Source organism: Ahaetulla prasina, chromosome 4 (genome assembly GCF_028640845.1).
Source record: "Ahaetulla prasina isolate Xishuangbanna chromosome 4, ASM2864084v1, whole genome shotgun sequence".
NCBI classification, from domain to species: domain Eukaryota; kingdom Metazoa; phylum Chordata; class Lepidosauria; order Squamata; family Colubridae; genus Ahaetulla; species Ahaetulla prasina.
In genome coordinates this window covers 150,948,086-150,971,504 of record NC_080542.1, presented here as the reverse complement: position 1 = coordinate 150,971,504, position 23,419 = coordinate 150,948,086, and the positions used below count along the sequence as shown (strand labels likewise).

Here is a 23,419-nt window from a genome sequence, read left to right as displayed (position 1 = left end):
TTTTTTATTATCGGTTCTGTGAGCCCTTGGTGGGCATGGCAGGGAAAGAGATACTGCAAACCCTCCCCACCCCACCTGGGGCCAGCCAGAGGTGGCATTTAACGCTCTCCAAACCACCACCCACCACCGTTCTCCAGAACCTGTAATAACCTACTGGATTTCACCCCTGGTCCAACCCCCTGCTCACGCAGGAGACCTGAACTAGGGATACGAACCCCGAGTCGCTGACTTTTCTTTCTGATTGACAAGAGCAGCGTCTTAGCCTCTGAGCCACCTAGCCAGGCAAAAGGGATTAAAAGCCTTAAACCGGATTAAAAATGCTGCAACGGAAGTCTTAGGTCTCCTCCTTCAGTGCCGTCATAACTGAATGGTCACTAAACAAGGTCTACCCGTATGGAATAGCCTGTTAAAGGGTACCCATTCAGCCTTCCTTGCTGAAGGGGACAATCCGCATGGCTGCCAATTTCTGTGCCAGTGCTTCTCAGAGCGACCTTCCCATCATGGCCAACTTCCTGTCCATCCTTCTTAGTCATCCCCCTCAACTTCCTTGTGCAGGGACCTTCTTGGCATGGCGAGCTTCCTGTCCGGTCATTGCGGCCATCCCCTGGTTCCTTTGGGGAAAAATAATCACCATCATGGTCAACTTCCTGTCCATCCTTCTTAGTCATCCCCCCACCCCAACAATTATTGAGATTAATAGGGCAACGGGAGGCCCAGGGATGGCAATGCAGGCACAGAAGAAGGAATCCTGCTTCAAAAGCCTTAGACTGAGTTATAAAGGCCTGTGATAGCTTCAATGCTTATCGCTAAGGGACAGAAATCTGTGCCATCCTGTGGTCCAAACAGGTATAGCAGCCACAAAAAGAAATCTTTTTAATAGCATTTAAATTTATTGTTCGGTATCTTTATTATGAAAACATTATTAACATTCATAGGGCAATAGGAGGCCCATGTGCTGCAACACTATGATAGCTTCAATAGATGCAGAATTACAATCTTAAAATGCCATTGAAAAGGTTTCTTTTTGTGGCTGTAATACCTGCTTGGACCACAGGACGGCACGGTTTTCTGTCTCTTAGAAAGGCTTATCATGGCTTCCATGTCAATGCTCTGGGGAAAAAAAGAAATCAATCTTTTGGATATAGCCCAACCTACCAAAAAGAGGGATGCGGCGGCTCAAATATTCAAATAATTTAACAACCAGTTCTCTGCCCTAATGATTTCTTCCAGCAACCAGTTCACCAAACTGCTCAGAAAGTTAACAACCGGTTCTCCTTAAGTGGTGCGAACTAGCTGAATCCCACTGCTGTTAAGATGCTGAACTTGTCGATTGAAACGTCAGCAGTTCAGCGGTTCGAATCCCTAGCGCCGCATAACAGGGTAAGCTACCGTTACTTGTCTCAGCTTCTGCCAACCTAGCAGTTCAAAAGCACGTAAAAAAATGCAAATAGAAAAGTAGGAACTACCTTTGCTGGGAAGGTAACAGCATTCCGTGCGCCTTTGGCATTTAGTCATGCTGGCCACATGTCCATGGAGATGCTGGCTCTTTGGCTTTGAAACAGAGATGAGCACCGACCCCTAGAGTCAGGAATGACTAGCACATATGTGCAAGGGGAACCTTTATCTTTACCTTACCCAAAAAACGATTATAAAAGCTAGACTAGAAATAAAAATTAAAACAAGCAAGAAAATGGTAAGAGAACTTCTATCTGATCTTGACGAATATAAATCACCATGACCTGACAGATTACATCCCAGACTTCTGAATGAGCTGGCAGATGTTATCTCAGAACCACTCTACCATAGCTTTAAAAAATCCCAGAGCACCAGGAAAGTACCTGAGGATTGGAAAATGGCTGATATGGTTTCGATCTTGAAGAAAAGAAAAAAGACAAACCCAGGATGCTATAGACCAATCAGCCTATACGTCAATACCTGGGAAGATCCTAGAAAAGATAATCCAAAATTAGATCTGTGAACGTCTAGAAACAAATAAACTTACAGCTCTAGGAGTTGGCATGTGTTTGTTACAAACAGATCATGCCAATCCAATCTACTAAATAGTAGACCAGTGAAACGCTTTAGATATACTAGATATCAGTAAGGCATTTGACAAAGTAGACCACAACCTATTTCTTGGTAAACTAGAAAAATGTGGAATAACAGTACACCACCAGGTGGATTTGTAGCTGGCTGACAAACCATACTCAACGAGTAGCTCTTAATGGTACTACATCCACATGGAGAGAAGTAAGCAGTGGGGTACCACAAGGCTCCATGTTAGGTCCAGTACTATTCAATATCTCCATTAATGACCTAATTAATGGAGGGGAACTCATCAAGTTTGCAGATGACACTAAACTTGAAGGAATAGCCAACACCCCAGGAGACAAACTCAGGATCCAAAAAAATCTTGACAGACTTGAATAATGAGCCCTAGCCAACAAATTGAATTTTAATGTGGAGGAAAGGAAAGTTTTACATTTAGGTATAAACCCAAATTAGGCGAGATCTGGCTCAAAAACAGTAACTGTGAGAGGGACCCTGGAGTCATAGTGGAGGATCGCTGTGTGCAGCAGCAGTCAAAAAATCAAATTCAATCCTGGGTTGTATAAACAGAGGCATAAAATCAAAATCACGTGAAGTATTAGTGGCGCTTTATAGTAAGGCCACAATTTTGGTCACCGCACTACAAAAAAGATGTTGAGACTTTGGAAAAAATGCAGAGAAGAGCAACTAAGATTATTAAAGGCCTGAAGACTCAAACATATGAAGAATGATTGCTGGATTTTGGTTTGGCTAGTTAGAGAAAAGAAGGACTTGGGGTGTCATTACAGCAGCATTCCAGTATTTGAGGGGCTGCAACAGAAACGAGAGGGCCACTCTATTCTCCAAAGCACCAGAACGCAAGACAAGAAACAATGGATGGAAACTAATCAAGGAGAGATGCAACCTGGAATCGAGGAGAAGCTTCCTAACAGTGAGACAATTAACCAGTGGAACAGCTTGCCACCAGAAGTTGTGGGTGCTTCATCACTGGAGGTTTTTCAGAAGAGACTGGACAGCCACCTGTCTGAAATGGTTATGGTCTGCTGCTTGAGCAGGTGGCTGGACTAGAAGACCTCCAAGGTCCCTTCCAGCTCTATTCTAGTGTAATAACCTTAAAATCCCATTAAAATGGTTTCTCCCCCCTCCCCCCCCCCGCAACTTTTGGAGCTGCAATTCCTACTTTGACCAAAGGAGGACACTGTTTTCTGTCCCTTATTCAGGCCATCATAGTCATTTTTAACTCGATCTAAGGCTTTTGAAACAGATTTCCATCTTCTGTGTCTGCTCTGGAGCCCCTAGGTCTCCTGTTGCCCTATTAATACTAATGTCATTTAATAATGAAGATACAGAATAAGAAACTTAAAAATCCAATGAAAAAGGTTTATTTTGTTTTGTGGCTGCTCTTCCTGTTTTGACCACAGGGGAGCACTATTTTCTGTCCCTTAGCATTAGGGATGCTAAATGCAGTGGCTCAGTGGCCAAGACGCTGATCTTGTCGATCGAAAGGTAGGCAGTTCAGCAGTTCGAATTCCTGGTGCCGCGTAATGGGGTGAGCTCCCATTACTTGTCCCAGTTTCTGCCAAGCTAGCAGTTCAAAAGCACCTAAAAATGTAAGTAGAAAAAATAGGGACCACTTTTGGTGGGAAGGTAACAGCAAAGATGCCTTTGGCATTTAGTCATGCTGGCCACATGACCATGGAGACGTCTTTGGACAGCGCTGGCTCTTCGGCTTTGAAACGGAGATGAGCACCGCCCCCTAGAGTCGGGAATGACTAGCACATATGTGCGAGGGGAATCTTTCCCTTTACCTTTTTAGCATTAGCATTCAAGCCATCATAGGCATTTTTAACTGTGGTTAAGGCTACTGAAGCAGGTGTCCCTCTTCTGTGGCTGTGTTGCAGTCCCTTGAGCCTCCGGTTGCCCTGTTAATATTAATAACAGTAATAATAAAGATGGTGAATGATAACTGTAAAATCCCATTAAAAACTTAGAAGCAGAAGCAAGTAGATGCAGAAGCAGAAGGACAGAAGAAGACACATGGAAGCAGAAGCAGAAAAATGGAAGAAGAGAGAAGCAGAAAGACAGTCTAAGGTCCCAAAATGTACTTGAGTCACCACAATGCCAAGGAGAAAGACTCAAGACTAGGCTTGCAAAAAGAAGCAGATTTTATTTATGGCCAAAAACAAAATACTGGGTGGGACTATATCCAGAACATACAGATATAATGCAGGTGAGGAAATAAGGTCATCTTTTTATTCCCTCAGAGACATCAGCTTAGTACCCAATTCTGTCCCGCTGGCCCCTGCCCTCCTTGTAGCCCTGCATTGGATGTGCAACAAGTAGCAGGGGGCTGAGTGCCTAGCAACCCCGCTTCTTGAGATATCACCAGGGGCAGAGAGGTACAGAAAAACAAGATAACACAAAGGTGAGATCACTGGCAGAAGCAAATGGCAGAGGCAATTCTAATTCTTAGCAAAGCAATTCTTACAGAAGCAAAACAGCAAGTCAAACCAATTCTATTGACTCTACTATTATGTTCCACTAATTCTACCTGTTCTATTATTATGATGATGTCCCTTCAACAGAAACAGAAAGAACAAGAAGAACAAAGATGAATAACAGTAACAGAGTTGGAAGGGACCTTGGATGTCATCTAGTCCAATCCTTGATCATGTAGGAGACTTATACTAGGGATTTGAAGTGCCGAACTGCCAAACTTTCTGATCAACAAGCTCAGCGTCTTAGCCACTGAGCCACCTAGCCTGGTTTATGGAAGGAGAAGCAAACAAAAAAGATCAAAGCAGAAGATGAAAAGCAGAAGACAGAATCAGGAAAAGTAGGAGAAGAAAAAAGCAGCAGCTGCATGTCTATGGAGATTTACACACACACACACACACACACACACACACACACACACACACACACACACACACACACATCCAGCAGAGCTGAAAAAACTTATTGGATGAGAAGAAAAACATCTTTGAAGAAATACCAGAAAGTCCAGTTGCCTCTTGGAAAAAAAAGCACTTTTGGGACCAGCAGAAGCAAAAGAACACAGATAGAAGATAGAAGCAGAAGAAGATAGAAGCAGAAGCAGCAGATAGAAGCCAAAGCAGAAGACAGATATGGAGGAGAAGCAGAAGGAGGAATGTGCTACTGTTTGTCATGGGAAACAAAGATATTGCCTCACTCCGCTTTCCGTAGGTGATTTGAACCACGCTGATCTGGATTAAAGTTTTTTGTTCAGACGTGGCTTGCATTTAATAAAGGAACTTGTGCTGCTAAACCATCCCTTTTCTACCTGTAAAGCAGTGGTGAAATCCTACCGGCAAACTGATAGTGATAAAAGCTACCGGTTCAGGCGAACCGGTAGTAAAATAAAAAGCTACCGGTTGGTCCGAACCAATATTTCCAACAATCAACTGTGCTGTGCAATTTAAAATTGATAGAAAGCAGGAAATCGTGCTTTCTAGTGAATCTAAATTGCGCAGCACAGCTCTTTCCCCCCTCGCTGTTCTATTTACCTTCCCAAGTCTCCTTTTTCCAAGCACAGTGCACATTTGGCGCATACTGTGAATGCACACATGTGTAGCATGCATTCAGTGTGGACTGTGTATGCGCACATGCAGCTTGCATTTGGCACGCACTGCACATATGCACATAATGCACACTTGGTGTGCACCGCGCATGAGCGGGCAGCAAACTGGTGGCAAACCGGGAAAAATTTCACCACTGCTGTAAAGTTTCTGTTGAGTAGTGGGCGGAGTGAAGAGGCAGAGATCATTGTGTGACTTCAGCTCTTTTTGTTACAAGGAAACTCCAGCAAAGCCTGTCTGGCAGCTTGCCCTTTTATAGTGGCTGCCAGGCGGATTGGCCAATCAGGTTAAACTATTCTTCCTGCCTGGATGGCGGACCTGAGTAAAGCCTTCCTTTCTTCAGCTTCACTCTATGTTTACTGAGTATGCAACCGTTTCTTTCCCAACTGGATAATGGCAATGATTTCTTTCCAATGCTTTGCCTTCAGCAATGGTGCAATATAACTCAGGGGGAAAACAGGGGCCAGATTGCATGAGAATGTATCCAAGTCAGGGGTGAAATCCAGCAGGTTCTGATAGGTTCTAGAGAACCAGTAGCGGAAATTTTGAGTAGTTTGGAGAACTGGCAAATACCACCTCTGGCTGGCCCCAGAGTGGGGAGGGAATGGAGATTTTGCAGCATTCTTCCCTTGCCACACCCACCAAGCCACGCCCACCAAGCCATACCATGCCCACCAAGCCATGCTCACAGAACAGGTAGTAAAAAAATTTGGATTTCACCACTGGTCCGAGTCCCTTCCTGGAACCAAGCCTTAAACCGCTTTTCTCTTCTTGGCACCTTATTCTACACTCTCTCTGTGCTTTGGCCCAAGGGAACAGGCTTTGCGAAATAAAATTGATTCTTCCTCACTGTAATGCAGTTTGCCCAGCTCTCCTACTGTTAAAAACTTTCCTTACTCGAGAAGTAAAATGGTTCAAAATGGTTGCCTTAGACTTCTGCTCCTTCACCTCTAACCCGAAGGGTCCTTGGTGGTAGCAGGAGGTCATTTGACAGCTGCCTCTGTGGTATTTTGATCAGTCCCTCCAAATAACTCAGCGTTTTGAAGACTTACAATTATGTCTCCAGAATGAATCATAAGCGACTTTTAAGTGGCCATGTTGACTTTCAGAATTGTAGTATTTATTCTGAAGTTGTCTTGTCTTAAGATAAGGCCCTCTCCCATTCATATGGGTCAATATTAAAGGGGGGGGAATGGTATTGCCATAGGTCTATACTATAGGCCACCCAACCAAACAGAGGAAGTAGATGAACTTTTTGCTAGTCAGCTAACTAAGGTATGTAAGAAGCACATCACAGTAGTAACGGGGGATTTTAACTACCCTGACATCAACTGGGAGACAAACTTTGCACCAAGTGGAAGATCCAACAGGTTTTTAACAAACCTAGCAGAAAACTTTGTTTCCCAAAAAGTAGAGAAGGGAACAAGGGGATCAGCCATATTGGACTTAATTCTCACTAACAGAGATGAAATGATAGAAGGTGCTGAAGCTACAGGAACCTTGGGGGCAAGTGATCATGCAATACTGGAATTCAACATTATGCAAACACGTAGTAAAACAAAGTCAAACTAGAGTCTTGGACTTTAAGGGAGCTAATTTCAATAAACATAGAGAGAGTTTAAGAAGGATTCCATGGATGAGAGTCCTCAAGGGGAAAACAACTCAAGAAGCTTGGGAAATTTTGAAAAGTGAGATTATAAAAGCCCAGTCTAACACAATACCAATGAAGAAGAAAAATAATAAATCTCAAAAGAAACCAGCATGGATGCATAAAGAACTATCTGACAAATTGAAAGACAAAAAGGACAAGTATAAAAAGTGGAAAAAGGGGCAAATAACTAAGGCAGAATATCAGCAAATAGCCCGAGCCTGTAAAGATGAAGTGAGGAAAGCTAAGGCTCACAATGAACAAAGGCTAGCGACAAAAGTAAAAAATAACAAAAAAAGCTTCTTCCAACATGTTAAAAACAAGAAAAAAGTCAAGGAAACAATTGGCCCATTGCTGGGAGAAAGTGGCAAGAAGGTGACAAGCAACAGGGAGAAAGCAGATCTACTTAACTCATTTTTTGCATCTGTCTTTACACAAAAGGAAAAAACAATCCAACCTATCAAAAACAGCACCACAAAAAACAGATTAGGAACACAAGTTAAAATAGGGAAGAAAATGGTAAGTGAACACCTGTCTACCCTAGATGAGTTCAAATCACCAGGACCGGATGGATTACACCCCAAGGTTCTGAAGGAACTGGCAGACGAGATCTCAGAACCACTGAACTATATCTTTCAAAGATCCTGGAGCACAGGGGAACTGCCAGAGGACTGGAAAAGAGCTGATGTAGTTCCCATCTTCAAAAAAGGAAAAAAAAACAGATCCAGGAAACTACAGACCTATCAGCCTGACCTCAATACCGGGGAAGATTCTGGAAAAGATAATCAAGCAACGAATCACCGAACACCTAGAAGCAAACAAAGTAATAACCAAAAGCCAACATGGGTTTGTCAAAAACAGATCATGCCAGACTAATCTCATTGCATTCTTTGACAAAATGACAAAATTAGTGGACCAGAAGAATGCTGTCGATATAATTTACTTGGAGTTCAGTAAAGCATTTGATAAAGTAGACCATAACCTACTACTAGAAAAAGTAGAAAAATGTGGGTTATCACCACCAGATGGATTCATAACTGGCTGACCAACTGCACTCAACGTGTAGTCCTCAATGGAACTACATCAGGGGTGACCGGATTGGACTGGCTTGCGCGATCCGGTAGTGATGGCAGCTGCTGGTTCAGAGGACCGGTAGCAAAAATCCCTGGCCCTGCCCCCCTGCCTCTGCTGAGCCCCACCATCAGCAGAGGGTTTTTTTTTTACTTTTAAAAGAAGGTTTTGCTTCAGCTGAAGCATGCCTTTGAAAGTAAAAAAAAGCTTCTTCTTTTTTTTCATAAAAAAGTTTTACTTTTACAATCATATCAAACAGCTCATCCAATGTACAGTTATATACAATTAGTCGGGCTTGCCCAGTCACCCCCCCCTTTTTAACACTCTTCCCTCTTCTACCTTCTTCTACTTTCCAGACCTTCCTCTCCTTCTCTTATCTACATCCTCCTCCTCCACCCTACACCTTCCTTCTCCCTCTTCTACCCCCTTCCTTCCTCTTCTCCTCTTTCCTACCTCCTACTCTCTCCTCTTTTCTCCCTCCCCACCGTTCTAAAATGGTAACTGGGCAGACCCGACCCTACATTAATTATATTTATACATCTTCAATAATCCCTGAACATTAACCATCACTCCATCCTCTACCTCAACCCCCAATTCCCTCCCCTTACCCCCACCCCCACCCCGACTTCCCAGAACAAAATGCAGGGTATCAAAACTAACAATCATAATCCAAAATAATTCCTAAATTATAATCTCTAGTCACTCCACACATAATCACACTCTCAATTCCCCTCTCCTTCAGAAATATATCTAATACAAAATATTTCCTAAATTTACTCATATGCTATTCGATATTTTTTTATCTGATACTTATTTTGAATATAATCAATCCACATTTTCCATTCTAAAATATATTTTTCTTGTGTATAGTCTTTCAAGTAAGCAGAAATTTTTGCCATTTCTGCCAGATTTGATACTTTGAGTGTCCATTCTTCAATTGTAGGTAATTCTTCTTTCTTCCAATATTGAGCAATCAAAAGTCTCGCGGCTGTTATTAAGTTCAAAATCAATTTAGTCTCTATAGCTGTACAATCCATAATTATTCCTAGTAGAAAGAACTGTGGAGTAAACTTAATCTTCTTTTTCAAAATATTCTGCATGATCCACCATACTTTAATCCAAAATGCTTTAACTTTTTTACAAGTCCACCATATATGGTAATAAGTGGCATCTTCACAATCGCATCTCCAACATTTAGCCTGTACATTAGGATACATACATGACAACTTTTTGGGGTCTAAATGCCATCTATAAAACATCTTATAAAAATTTTCTCTCATATTTTGCGCTTGTGTAAATTTAACATTCCTCACCCAAATTCTTTCCCAAGTTTCCAACGTTATTGGTTGCTGAAAATTTTGTGCCCACTTAATCATACAATCCTTGTAAAAAAAAAGCTTTTGAGGATCCCGCCCCTCAGCTAAGATTGGCAGAGCCTTTAAACTGAAAAAAAAATATTAAAGGCTACTCTGGGGATCTCACCTGAGTTCCTCATCAGCAGAACCTTAAAAAACATGTTTTCTGTAGAAAACATGTAGAAAACCTCCTTTTAAGAAAGTCTAAGCCACTTACCTGATTACTGATCGACCTCATGGCTTTTTTCCCAGCCGGGAAGCCCCAGTTTCGCTTTTAGCACCAGACAGAACTAATCTAATTTAGCTAATCTATTTCATCACTGAGTGATTAATGCTGTCTGGCTTTCCTGGCTAAGGAACTCCGGGAATTGAAGTCCACAATAAAATAAAATAAAATATTTGCGCAGCTTTCTGAGATTTGGTGTGTTTCTGTAGTGTTTCACTCTAACTACACAAACACACAAAATCTCAGAAAGCTGTATGTGGTATTTTTGTGTGTGTTTGTGTGTATGTGTCAGTTGTGTTGTGTGTGTGTAAAGTGTGAAAGTTGGTTTTTGAGTTTTTGTGGCTGTGTGAAGTGTGAAGTGCAGCTGCTTTTACACTGTGTGTGAGTCAGTTGTGTTGTGTTGTGTTGTGTGTGTGTAAAGTGTGAAAGTTGGTTTTTGGTACCTCTTATTGTTTTTTATACTTTGTTTTTTATTTTTATTATTTATTGTTATTGGCCACACCCACCCACCCATCTGATCACCAAGCCACGCCCACCAATTAAGCCATGCCCACAGAACCGGTAGAGAAAATTTTTAGATTTCACCCCTGAACTACATCCACATGGAGGGAAGTATGCAGTGGAGTACCCCAAGGCTCTGTTTTAGGCCCAGTACTCTTCAACATCTCCATCAATGACTTGGACAAGGGGATAGATGGGGAACTCATCAAATTTGCAGATGACACCAAGCTGGCAGGAATAGCCAACACTCCAGAAGATAGGCTCAAGTTACAGAAAGATCTTGACAGACTTGAACATTCGGCGCTATCTAACAAAATGAAATTCAATGGTGAAAAAAGTAAGGTTCTATATTTAGGCAAAAAGAACAAAATGCACAGGTATCGTATATGTGGTACCTTGCTCAATAGTAGCAACTGTGAGACGGATCTTGGAGTCCTAGTGGACAACCATTTAGATATGAGCCAGCAGTGTGCAGCAGCTGCCAAAAAAGCCAACACAGAAATTAAATTATTATTATTATTATTATTGTTGTTGTTGTTGTTGTTATTGTTGCCACTTTATAATGCCTTGGTAAGGCCACACTTGGAATATTGCATTCAGTTTTGGTCGCCACGATGTAAAAAAGATGTTGAGACTCTAGAAAGAGTGCAGAGAAGAGCAACAAAGATGATTAGGGGACTGGAGGCTGGTGTTTCAATATCTCAGGGGCTGCCACAAAGAAGAGGGAGTCAAACTATTCTCCAAAGCACCTGAGGGTAGAACAAGAAGCAATGGGTGGAAACTAATCAAGGAGAGAAGCAACTTAGAACTAAGGAGAAATTTCCTGACAGTTAGAACAATGAATAAGTGAAACACCTTGCCTGCAGAAGTTGTAGATGCTCCAACACTGAAAATGTTAAGAAAATGTTGGATAACTATTTGTCTGAAATGGTGTAGGGTTTCCTGCCTGGGCAGGGGGTTGGACTAGAAAGCCTCCAAAGTCCCTTCCAACTCTGTTGTTGTTGTTGTTGTTGTTGTTATATGTGTAGTTTGAATGAAATTTATACAGCAAGAGGAAGTTACTTTTTATTGTTTGAAAGGTTTTCAGGGTTATTTTTGTGTTGTTGTTGTTAGTCGTGAAGTCGTGTCTGACTCAACATGACTCCATGGACAATGTTCCTCCAGGACTTCCTGTCCTCTACCATCCTCTGGAGTCCATTAAAGCTCACGGCCAACTGCTTCAGTGACTCCATGCAGCCATCTCATTCTCTGCGGTCCCCTTCTTTTGCCCCAATCGTTCCCAGCATCAGGCTCTTATCCAGTGAGTCCTTCCTTCTCATTAAGTGGCCAAAGTATTTGAGTTTCATTTCAGGATCTGGCCTTCTAAAGAGCAGTCAGGATTGATCTCCTCTAGGACTGACCGGTTTGATTGCCTTGCAGTCCAAGGGACTTGCAGGAATCTTCTCCAGCACCAGAGTTCAAAGGCCTCAATTCTTTGGCGCTCAGACTTCCTTATGGTCCAACTTTTCTTCTTCTTCTTCTTCTATTTATTTGTCACAACAATATACATAAGCATCACACAAAAAGATTATATAGTATATAAACATATATATGAGGAAATATAAGGAGGTATAAGCATATATATATATATAAGAAGAAAAAAAGAAAAAAGAAAAAAATAGGACAGGAATGGTAGGCAAGTTTGTGCTCTTATGCACGCCCCTTATGGTCCTCTTAGGAATGGGGTGAGGTCAATAGTAGAAAAGTTTTGGTTAAAGCTTTTGGGATAATGGGAAGAGACCACAGAGTCAGGTAAAGTGTTCCAAGTACTGATGATTGTGTTACAGAAGTCATATATTCTGCAATCTAGATTAAAGCAGTTAACATTAAGTTTAAGTCTATTGGTTGCTCTTGTATTATTGCAATTAAAGCTTTCACAGCCATACTTTCACAGCCATACTTTCACAAAAGTATGAAAAAAAGTATGAAAGCCATACTTTCACAGCCATACATTGCAACTGAGAAAACCATAGCCTTAACTATATGCACTTTTGTTGGCAGGGTGATATTATTTTTGTAGGATATCTAAAAAGGTAACATGGTACCCAATGAGGCACAACGTTGACTACTATGTGAGCTCAAATTAAAAAGGAAAAGTGAGACGGATGAAAAATGCTGAAACAGGGAAACTCTGATGACCTGGAACTGAGGGCCACCCTTCCCCCTGTCCTGCTATCTGTACCCTAACCCTCACCCCCATCTCTCCCAATTGAGGCTTTGGCCAAAGTCCTTGAGAAACTTCCCTTCTAAGGTGGACCTGGCTCCTCCATGGTGCTGGCTGTTGTTCTTAAAACTCGACCGTATCTGGTGAAAATTCCTAACACCCTAATCCCTCACCTACTTTGGAAGTCTTGATCTGCAGTGTGGCCATTCTCTCTCCGTTCCAAGCTCTTCCTTGGTCCTAACTCTCTTTGGTGCTGGTATGATGCCACAGCAGGCCAGATCCAAGTAGAGGTTGTTCCTGCCACTGGAGAGATGATATGACTTCCACCCAGCGGTGAAATCCAGCTGGATCTATCCAGCTCATGCAAACCAGTAGGGCCGGCGGTGGGAGGCTCCGTCCACCCACCGGGACATCATTATCTCCCGTTTTTGACCCTCTGCACATGTGCAGAAGAGGCGTGCAAGCTCACATTTCTGAACCGGTATCGAAGATAAGTGCATTTCACCACTGCTCCCACCCACCCTGTTGGATGCCACAGATGGATGGGCATCATCAGCAGTGAAATCTACTTACATTCACTACCAGTTCAGAAATGGGAGTGCACAGGAGCAAGCCACTTCTGCACATGTGCAGAGGGTAAAAAACGGGATATAATGACATCCCAGCAGGTGGGCAGAGCCCCCCGCCACAGGCACTACCGGTTCACGAGAGCCGAATAGATCTGGCCAGATTTCACCACTGGGCATCATGTGGCATTCTATGCAGGGCATCAGAAGAATGTGTTGACAGTCCCATGCCATTTTGGCTAAATGGTGCAATGGCAGGATTCCACCAATTGCTGGTCAATCCTGTACAAATGCCAGCTGAGAGCAAACCTCCAAGAAACCATTTCCGGATGGGAGGAGAGGGTTTGGGGTAAGTCTTATTGTAAACCTTAACACCCAAATAACAAATCTCCACACAGAAAGCAACTGGAAGTGTTTGGCACTTGTGTGAGGCAGAACACACTCCACACCTACACCCATCGGGTAGTGAGACAGTTTCCTAAAAGCCATCCGATGCAGCTGGGTGCCCATGATGTAATCTGAGCCTGTCTGGAGCGCGGCAGAAGCAGGGGGTGCCGGGCGCTCACCACGTGCCACCTCCGCTCTGAAGATTTGATGAAATGCCCCTATTATGATCCAGAGATCCGTGGAGCAAAGCAAGCAGACACCTGATCCTCTTGAGCCTCCCAGAGTCCAGGGCTGCAGTTCTGCCTAATCTCCGTCTCCGGCCTCTCTGGAAAGCCACCTTGGGGACCGAGGAAGCCATGGCTCACTGCGGGGGGTGCAGAAATGGGTAACAAGCAGACCATCTTCACCCAAGAACAGCTGGATGCCTATCAGGTACCCAGTTTCTTTCCATCTCTCTCTCTCTTTCTCTCTCTCTCCCTCCCTCTCTCTCCCTCTCTCTTTCTCTCTCTGTCTCTGTCTCTCTCTTCCCTCCTTCTCCCTCTCTCTCCCTCTCTCTGTCTCTATTTCTGTCTCTCTCCCCTCCCTCCCTCTGTCTCTCCCTCTCTTTCTCTCTCCCCCTCCCTCCCTCTCTCTCTCCTGCTGTGTTTTTCAGAGGGGAGGGGAGGAAAGTTGCTGCTCCTTGTGAAGGGAACTTCTTCTCAAGGTGGAGTGAACAGGGGAATTGGGAGGGCAGGTGGGCAGGGATGAGGGGGAATTTCAAGACTTCATGCAGGGAAAATGGGGGGGGGGAGAGAGGAATCCTGTCAATTGGTAATACCCTGTTTTCCCCAAAATAAGACATCCCCTGATAACAAGCCCAATTGGGCTTTTGAGCGCATAGCAATAAGGTCAAGCGCTTAGTTCAGGGTTCAAAAAAATATAAGACAGGGTCTTATTTTCAGGGAAACAAGGTAGATGATGCAAAATTGCCCAGCATCGAGGGATCCTATGCTTGCTGGCTCTCATGCTCCTGTTTCATGTTGCTTTCATCTTTCAGGATGTCACGTTTTTCACAAGGAAAGAAATCCTGAGGTGAGACCTGCGGCTGCCCTGCAAATTCCTAGACCCAAGGGGAGAAAGTTTTTTCGAAGGGTTGGGATAGAAGAGGCAGGTTTTTTTGACTTGCTCCCCCAAGTCGAAAGGAGGGGAGCCCTCTTAGTCTAGTTGTGAAGGGAAGATTGCCAAGGCTTGGCAGCTTCTCCTTAGGCTGGCACCCACACAGAGCTCAACAGGCGAACCAATAAATGCCAATGTGTATCTGTTCGGAAGGGAGCCCCCTCCAAATTCGGCATCCTTTCCTCCAAGCCAAAGTTTGCAGGATTACCACCACAGTTTAAAAGCAATGCAATGTTACAACATCGTTTTTGACCATAGATTGATTAGGCGCCCGACCCCTGCTCCCTACAAAGGCCCTCCCTTCCGTGGATCATGAGTTCTTGCAAGAGGGCAGGACCCCAGGGACATTGCTCAGGACATCCAAGGGAAGAGCGCTTTCTTTAGATGAAAGCTACTCTCCGTCACAATTTGTAGGACAAGCTGTGGCCAAGGGACGCAGCTGGGGAAAAGCCTGCCGTTCGTGAAACCTAAGCATGAGCCCGTTTTCATCTCTGGGATGGGAGCCAAGGCCATAACTGTACCATGAACAAGCCATGCATTATTGATGGGGAAAGGAGGCTCTTCGAAACATGGGCTTCCTTCTGCTCTTCCTCTAACTGACCAAGGCTGTCCAAATGAAAAGAGGGCCCTCTCCCCTCCCGCAAGAATGGCTCTGACAAAGAGGCCCCCCAAGGGAATACCTCTCCTCTTGCCAGCCTCCTATTGTAGGAAATGCCCCGTTGCTACTTTTTCGCCACTTCGGCCCAGTGGTGAAATCCAATTTTTTTTACTAATGGTTCTGTGGGCATGGCTTGGTGGGTGTGGGAGGGAAAGGAAATGGCAAAAACTCCATTCCCACCCCACTCTGGGGCCAGCCAGAGGTGGTATTTGCCGGTTTTCCAAACTACTCAAAATTTCCACTACTGATTCTCCAGAACCTGTCAGGACCTGCTGGATTTCACCCCTGCTTCGGCTCCACAAAGTCCCACATTCCAGGGACCGATAGCAAATAAAAAAAGGGAGCCCACCCCGCGAACTGTGAAAGGAAGCAACATGCTTGAATCAAAACTGAAAGCGTTTTTGGCAGCGCTAGCAGCAGCCAGGTGAGGCTGACCAAGCATTCCCTCGGACCAGCCTTGGAAACTGGAATTCATCCTTTATCCCAGGGGTCCCCAACCTGTGGGCCATGGCCCACTACTGGACCATGGCATTTTCGCAATCAGGCCATGTGAGCAGCCAGCTGGGGAGCACGCATGTGCACACGCACACAGCCCCATGCGCGCAAGGGTTGTGGGGGCTCACAGCCAGTGGTGGGATTCAGCCAGTTCGCACCACTTCGGGAGAACCGGTTGTTAACTTTCTGAGCAGTTTGGCAAACTGGCTGTTGGAAGAAATCATTAGGGCAGAGAACCGGTTGTTAAATTACTTGAATCCCACCACTGCTCACAGCCCCACTTGTGAGAGCGTCATGGGTGCTTCGGACCTCATGAGAGCATCACAGGCACTTGCGGCCCTACTCGCAGGAGCAATGGGAGAGCAGTGTTGTAACTTCGCCCCACCATTTATGTTCCTCTTCTGGGGGCAAGAAAGGGCAAAAGGAGGCACCCAGGGATGGGCTTCAAAAATTTTAGCAAGGGGTTCTCTGCCCAGTTGCTGGATGAGTGTGGCCATGGTGGGCAGGGCCTAGTTGGCCTCCTGCACCACGGCGGAGGAGGGGAATTTGGCCGAGCCTCCAGTAGGGCAAAAACAGCCTCCCCAGGTTCCGGAGGCCCTCCCAAACTTCTGGTAGGCATCCAAAACTGGCCTTGTGGGGACTCCTGGGAGGGGAGGGGAGGGGTGGGCAGAGCCAGCCAGGAGTGGAATTTGGGGGTTCTCCAAACTGCACAGAATCTTACCTAGAGGTTCTCCCGAACCCCTGCGAACCCCCAGCATCCCATCCCTGGAGGCATCCCACTCAGGCCCCACACCCGGAATTTGCAGAGCCAAAATTCAGCTTCCAAAAAATATTGTAACGGAACCATTTTTCTGGTGGCAATAAAAGTGGCCAGTTCGGAGGCAGTTCGGAGGCTATTGAATTTGTCCTTCCAGATTGACAAATGTCAATCAGTTGGGGTTTGTTTGGCTACAACTCAGTGCTTGATTTCAGACCCACCTGAGACCTTTTGAGTTGGAGAGATGGGTGGGAGAATGTCTCCTGGGTATCAGATTCAAGAGTTCATAGTGAAGGAATGTATTGACAAGTTGCATGAAATTGCATGAAGTTTTTCTTAATATGGTAATAAATCTGTTCCTGGGATGAGGGGGAGGAATCCTTCTGGGGCCATATGGGCCAAATAAATGAGATGATAATAGATGACGTAGATTGGGGGGAAAGGGCTGACAAATAAGAGCCTCAGAGCAACATCTATCGGACAAACCCAAAGGACTCCAATGTACCAATCTGGGATGCAGGATCTGATCCCATGTTGATATACCTATGGGTCTGTCATGGTGAATAGGGGAATAAAATTTTAGCTTGCATCAACAAGATACAACTCAGAGGAGGTCCCATTTTTCTCCTAGTCCAAGGGCTAAGCTGGAGAACTAAACTTCACGATGGAATATTGAGGGAATTAGGTGTACCTAGTCTAACCAAGAGGAGGACTAAGGGTGACATGATAGCAGTCTTCCAATATTTGAAGGGGGGATGTCACAGAGAGGAGAGGGGGTCAACCTATCCTCCAAAGAACTTGAGAGAAGGACAAGAGGTAATGGGTGGAGGTTTTCAAGAGAAGACGGGACAACTGTTTATCTGGTATGGTGTAAGGCAGGGGTTAGCAACTTGCAGCTCTGGAGCTGCATGTGGCTCTTTCACCCCTCTGCTGTGGCTCCCTGTCGCTCAAAATATGTGTCACAACCACCAATGTGTGACACCCACTGGCTCGTGATTTATTGAGCTTTTCAACCCCCGGTAGGCCAACCAAGGATAAATCCAAGAAAAGAAAAGTTTCAGAAGAAAACAGAATATTTAATTCAACTACATATGCTAGTTTTGTGGCCGCTCAAGAAATAGTTGGGCACAGGAAGGGTTTTGATGGCTCCTGGTGTTTTGTTTTCTGTGGGAAACGGGTCCAAATGGCTCTTTGAAATTACAGATCCCTGATATAAGGTCTCCTGTGTGAACAGAGGGCTGGATTAGAAGACTTCCAAGGTCTTCCCTTCTGGCCCTAGGACTCAATGACTCTAAGTTCACATATGTCCACACATACACACACATACACAAGCCAGATGACAGTTAAAGTGCATCCAACTGTGATTCAGGAAAATTCACTTTCATGCAAAGATGGGTTCCATCGTGGCTGATGAAGCAGCATTTTGAGGCAACAGAAAGGTGGGATACAAAGATGCCTCTGGCAGACTTCCTGAAGGAGGGTCTTAATTTAAAGAAAATGCTACATCCTGGAATTCAGAACCTGGAATAAAGTTGCAGAATAAAACTTGTGAGAAGAGCAGCAATTTAAGAGTGGATCTACTGCTCAAAGAGCCAGCTCGGCCTAGCGCTGAAGCCTCCCAGGCTAGAAACCAGGATACAGGGAGTTCTAGTCCCACTTCAGGCAGGACAGCTGGCTGGGTGACTTTGGGCCAGTCCCTCTTTCTCACCACACAGGTGGGAAAACTGGGAGAAGGAAGGAATCTACACGAGTTCCTCGCCTTGAGTGATTTATCAAAATAACACGGATGGGACAGGGGTGAAATTCAGCCGGTTTTATCTGGCTAGGGTGAACTGGTGGCAGTATTTATTTAATTAATTAATTTATTTTTGTCACACAGTATATATAAGCATAAGCATGAAATAATTATACAATATATAAGCATATATATGAGTATGAGTATGTAATAACTATATTAATTGGATATAACGAAAGGAAACAATAGTATAGGAACGGTAGGCACTCTTGTGCTCTTATGCACGCCCCTTACAGACCTCTTAGGAATGGGGTGAGGTCAATGGTAGATAGTTTTTGATTGAAGCTTTGGGGATTTTGAGAAGAGACCACAGAGTCAGGTAGTGTGTTCCAAGCATTAATAACTGTTACTGAAGTCATATTTTCTGCAATCAAGATTGGAGCGGTTAACATTAAGCTTAAATCTATTGTGTGCTTGTGTATCGTTGCAATTGAAGCTAAAGTAGTCTTTGACAGGAAGGACATTGTAATAGATGATTCTATGAGTTAAACTCAGGTCATGTCGAAGGCGGCGTAGGTAGCTGCAGGAGGCTCCGCCCGCCCATGCGGACATCATGATGACACTTTTTTGTGACAATTTTAAGCCTCTGGGTTTTGCACACGTGCAAACTGGTAAGGAAGGTAAGTGAATTTCAATCCGAGGGTGGGATATAAATGAACAAATGAACCCCAACCAGGGGTGCCAGAGCAGCCGACATCCGCAGTGTTGCTAAGCCTAAGGGTTCCCTTAGGGTGGTGATGCTTTGCAAGCCTCGTACCAGCCGGGAAGCTTCCCTGGTGCAGGGCAGCATTCCTTGGCAGCCCAAGAAGCATCCTCTCTTCTTGGCTGAAAGCAGGCGCCCCATGGCCAGGCCTGGGCCTGCCAACCAAGACGGAAACCTTTCCTCTGCTTCTTTCCTCGCAGGCTGTTTGACAAGTACCGTGACTTGGCGCCCCAGTTAGTGCCACAAGACTACACCAGGAAGCCCAGCGTGAAGCTCCCGTATGAGCTCATTGCCAGCATGCCGGAGCTCAAGGTACGGTGATGGTTGGGAGCAGGGTCTTCTCTGCAGGGAGGGTGGCCAGTTTGGGCCTGTGCATGCTGGGACACACACGTGGGGGTGGGTGGAAGGAGGCAGGACATCCAGGGCTGGTCCTGCCTGGCGGGGGGTGGGGAGGAGAACGTTTCTGCGGGCTTTAGGCCTCGGTGCCTGGATATCACCAAGGGGTTTGCAAGCAATCCCCCCCAGGAGGATTTAGAGCAGAGTGAAAGCCTCTGTGTGTGTGTGTGTGTGTGCGCGCATGTGTGTGTGTGTGTGTGTGTGTGTGCATCCGCTGCTGTGAGAAATGGAGTCCATCCCTAACCCTTAAGTCAGCCAAGACTGCAAATATCCCCTCGTGGCAGTGGTGAAATCTGAACTGGTTTGCTACCAGTTCACTGGCCGCGTGTGCGCCGTGCACCAAAAGGAGATTTGGGAAGGTAAGTAGAAGAGTGCACGGGGCGGGGGGAGTTTATCAGTTGTGGCACACAATTGTGAGAACCTTTTAAAAAACTTTTTAAAAGCATTTTTTTTACTACCGGTTCAGGCGAATAGGTAGTAAAAAATTGCTTTTAAAAAGGTTTAAAAAGGCTCTGACGATTGCGCGGCACAGCTGTGATCATCGGAGCCTCTTTTTTTTATTATTATTTTAAAGTATTTTTTACTACCTATTTGCCCAAACCGATAGTAAAAAAATGCTTAAAAAGTAAAAAAAAAAAAGTCAAACAATCAGCTGAGCGACGCATGATCGTCAGAACTTTTTAAAAACTTTTTAAAGCATTTTTAACTACTAGTTCTGGAGAACTAGTAGTAAAAAAATGCTGGGTCCACGAGGAGTTTCAGGGAAAACGGGTAGGAACTCTTCTCCTCAGGCTAGAGAAGGAGGAAGAATCACCTTCTCCTACTCTGGGCACAGAATAGCCTTGGCTTCCAGAGCTATGCAGATACTCCAACCCTGGAAGAAAAGGCAGGCAGAGGCTCCTGTCAATCGCCGCTTGGAAGGGGCTTTTGCAGTGGGGGGGTTATCTCTGGCTTCTTCCCCTCTGGAGCAATCAAAGCCAATTCTGGATTCCTTTGGCCTCGACTCAGGTTCAAAATCAACACAGGCCACTTGCGGCTAAGGGAACCAGGCATGTGGGGAGAAGGGGAGAAGGCTCAGGTAGGTGGCTGTCATCCTGCCAGCAGGAAGCGATTCTCCACGGCACTTGAGGGCAGGATCAGAAGCAATGGGTGGAAGCTCATCAGAGGGCGATTCAGCCTGGCATTCAGAAGTATTTTCCCATAGTCCATGGAATAGTTGTGGGTGCTCCATCACTGGAGGTTTTCAAGAAAAGATTGGGCCACCATTTGTCCAGGAAGCTACAAGGTCTCTCGCCTTCGGGAGGGGATCAGACTAGAAGACCTCCAAAGTCTCTTACGGGCCTATATTATGATTCTACACCTTCTCTCCCCCTCCCCTGCAGGACAATCCCTTCCGCCAGCGCATAGCCGAGGTCTTCTCTGAGGACGGGGAAGGCAACATGACCTTGGACGACTTTTTGGACATGTTCTCAGTCATGAGCGAAATGGCACCGCGTGACCTCAAGGCCTATTACGCCTTCAAAATCTATGGTGAGCAGGCAAGTGCCGGAGTGGGGAGGGGCGGGGGTGAGTGCAATCCACAGGGAGGAACCACGGGACAATCAGAGGGAGGCAGAAAGCTGCAGCTGCCGTGTTCGTCCCTCCTTTATTAGCACCACCAAGGACACTGAGGTCTCCAGCCAGGCACATTGGGCTAATGAACTAGAACTCCCGGGGCCCCTTTCTTTTCTTTGTGGGGCAGGGGGAAGGACCAGCCATTGCCAAGAGGCACACCTGCAGCAGAGGGGAAAAAAGAAGAGAGCAGGCCAGGGGTCCAAGGCTCCTTCCTTTGCCAGAAGCTACTGAGGGTTTAAGAGCAGGGTGGTAGTCACTTACCTTTGCTATCGGTTTGCAAATGTGAGCGGATGCACGGAGCGTCAAAAACAGGACATGATGATGTCTGGGTGGGTGGGCAAAGCCTCCCGCAGCTGCCGCTACAGGTTTACAGAATACCACCACTGGTTTACAGGGAAGTCATTCAGATCCCTCCACCCGCACCGGCTCCCTGTCCTCTGCCGGGAAGCTTTCAGGGCTGGGAATCCCTATGCCCTTGCACGGTGCCATTCCTAGAAGAAAGGCCTTCTTCATTCCCCCTTCCTCTTGAGCCGGCCTCATTTCCATGGGGCTGGCTGCAGAGCTGGGGAGAAGCCGGGCAGGGGCAAACTGCTGACAGGCTGAGCTGTGAGCGACCAGCCTTCCTTTTGGAGGTGCTCCATGGAGGCTCAGCTGCCCATCCCGTGTGTGTGTGTGTGTGTGTGCGCGCGCGTGTGTGTGACTGTCAATCTTTTTCTTCCAAAGCCCCTTGTTTGGGGCCGGCTGAATCTGGATCTTGGATGCTCCATCTTCCAGAGGAGAATTCCCCAACCTTTCCAGGTTGGGGGCCTGGAGCGGGGGGGGGAGGGGGTGAACTGGGGACATGAGTGGGACTATGTATGCGGGCACTGGCGCGTGCCCCAGCCATCCCACCCAGTGGCCCGGTTGCAAAAGGACCGTGGCCCAGTAGTGGGCTGCGGACCAACAGGTAAGGGCCTCCTGTTACAGATGACAGCAACAGCCCTCTCTTTCCATCCATGGAGGTCGGGGGCCAAGGGTGAGCAAAGGGAGACTCTCCTCTGGCTGTCACTAAGCGTTGCAGGGGCTCCTTCAGCAGACTTTAATGACGACAACTACATCTGCAAGTCTGACCTGGAGAAGACAGTCAACAAGCTGACCCGCAAAGAGCTGACCCCGGAGGAGGTCAGCCTGGTGTGCAACAAAGTGATCGATGAAGCTGACTTGGACAATGATGGCCGGCTCTCTCTGGAAGACTTCCAGCACATGATTGTGAGAGCGCCCGACTTCCTCAGGTCAGGGGGGTCTTCTTTCTGCACCAGCCTGTCTCTTCCCCTCCCCCCCCAGTGAGGAAGCCAGTCCTGGGCGAGACCCTCCCTTCAAACCAGCTGGGAAACCCGGCTTTCGTTGAACAACCTCCCAGAACTCCATGAAGGATTTGGCTCGGGAGGAAGCCTCGAGGGCTGCAGTGGTTTCAGGCCAGTGCCAGCTGAGCCAAAGCTTTTTTCACGGGCAAAACTGTCATACACCACACACCAGTGGTGAAATGCAATTACCTTTGCTACTGGTTCAGGCGTTAGAGCGCATGTGCCTCTTCTGCGCATGCAGAGGGTCAAAAACGGGATGTAATGACATCCTAGTGGGTGGGCAGAGCCTCCCGCCGCTGGTGCTACTAGTTCGCACGAGCCAGACAGATCCAGCCAGATTTCACCGCTGCCACACAGCGACTTCTGTGCAAAATGCTACCAACCAAGGCACTAGCAATTTCTCTCCACTCCATTTGGGGGTGGGATCCCCCTGAAGAGGCAGGAGACTAATGGGGGTTCTGGGAGGTGAAGTCCAAGGGGCTGGAAGCTGCCAGGCTGGGCAAAAGCCTGGAATAAGTGGCTTTGGGCAAAAGTTTTGTGATAGAGGTTTTGATTAACACTTCTGACTGCTCTTCTCACAGAAGCTCCCAAGTAAATTGTGGTTTGTTTGTTTGTTTGTTTAACAGCACCTTTCATATTCGAATCTGATCAGAAAACCTGACAGGCTCTCAAAATGATGAACATCATCAATATGTCTCCCCTTCTTTCCGATGCTGAGCTGAAGCTGCAGCGGGTGACACCTGCCACTCACTTGGATCCCTTTCAAGCCATCCAGACCCACATGATGGCCAGAGGGAAACAAATGCTCCAAAGAGGAGAAGGAGGACCTTCCCTCTTAAATACCAATTATGAAATGGGAATGGATAATTTTTTTAACAGTAGGAGGATGTTTGATTTT

General features: G+C 46.0%; 1 protein-coding gene across 2 annotated transcripts; it reads left to right on the top strand.

The window, feature by feature from the left end:
• The first annotated feature begins 13,926 nt into the window (after positions 1-13,926).
• CIB3 (calcium and integrin binding family member 3) lies at positions 13,927-23,199 on the top strand. Of its 2 annotated transcripts, XM_058179409.1 has the most exons (6): positions 13,927-14,037; positions 14,642-14,676; positions 19,369-19,480; positions 20,947-21,094; positions 22,254-22,449; positions 23,148-23,199. In XM_058179409.1, the coding sequence occupies exons 1-6, from the start codon at positions 13,987-13,989 to the stop codon at positions 23,167-23,169; spliced, it is 564 nt and encodes a 187-aa protein (XP_058035392.1). In that variant the 5' UTR covers positions 13,927-13,986; the 3' UTR covers positions 23,170-23,199. The 2 variants fall into 2 exon arrangements, with proteins under 2 accessions (XP_058035392.1, XP_058035393.1); XM_058179410.1 differs by lacking the exons at positions 14,642-14,676; positions 19,369-19,480 and having other exon boundaries at positions 13,987-14,037.
• The last annotated feature ends 220 nt before the right edge of the window (positions 23,200-23,419 follow it).

What these genes read in the sequence shown, in the direction of transcription:
- CIB3 (XM_058179409.1), top strand. Translation starts at nt 13,987, where the DNA reads ATGGGTAACAAGCAGACCATCTTCACCCAAGAACAGCTGGATGCCTAT. An exon ending in CCAGCATGCCGGAGCTCAAG is followed by an intron (nt 19,481 to 20,946) that starts GTACGGTGATGG and finishes CCTCCCCTGCAG; the next exon opens with GACAATCCCTTCCGCCAGCG. An exon ending in AGAGCGCCCGACTTCCTCAG is followed by an intron (nt 22,450 to 23,147) that starts GTCAGGGGGGTC and finishes TTTGTTTAACAG; the next exon opens with CACCTTTCATATTCGAATCT.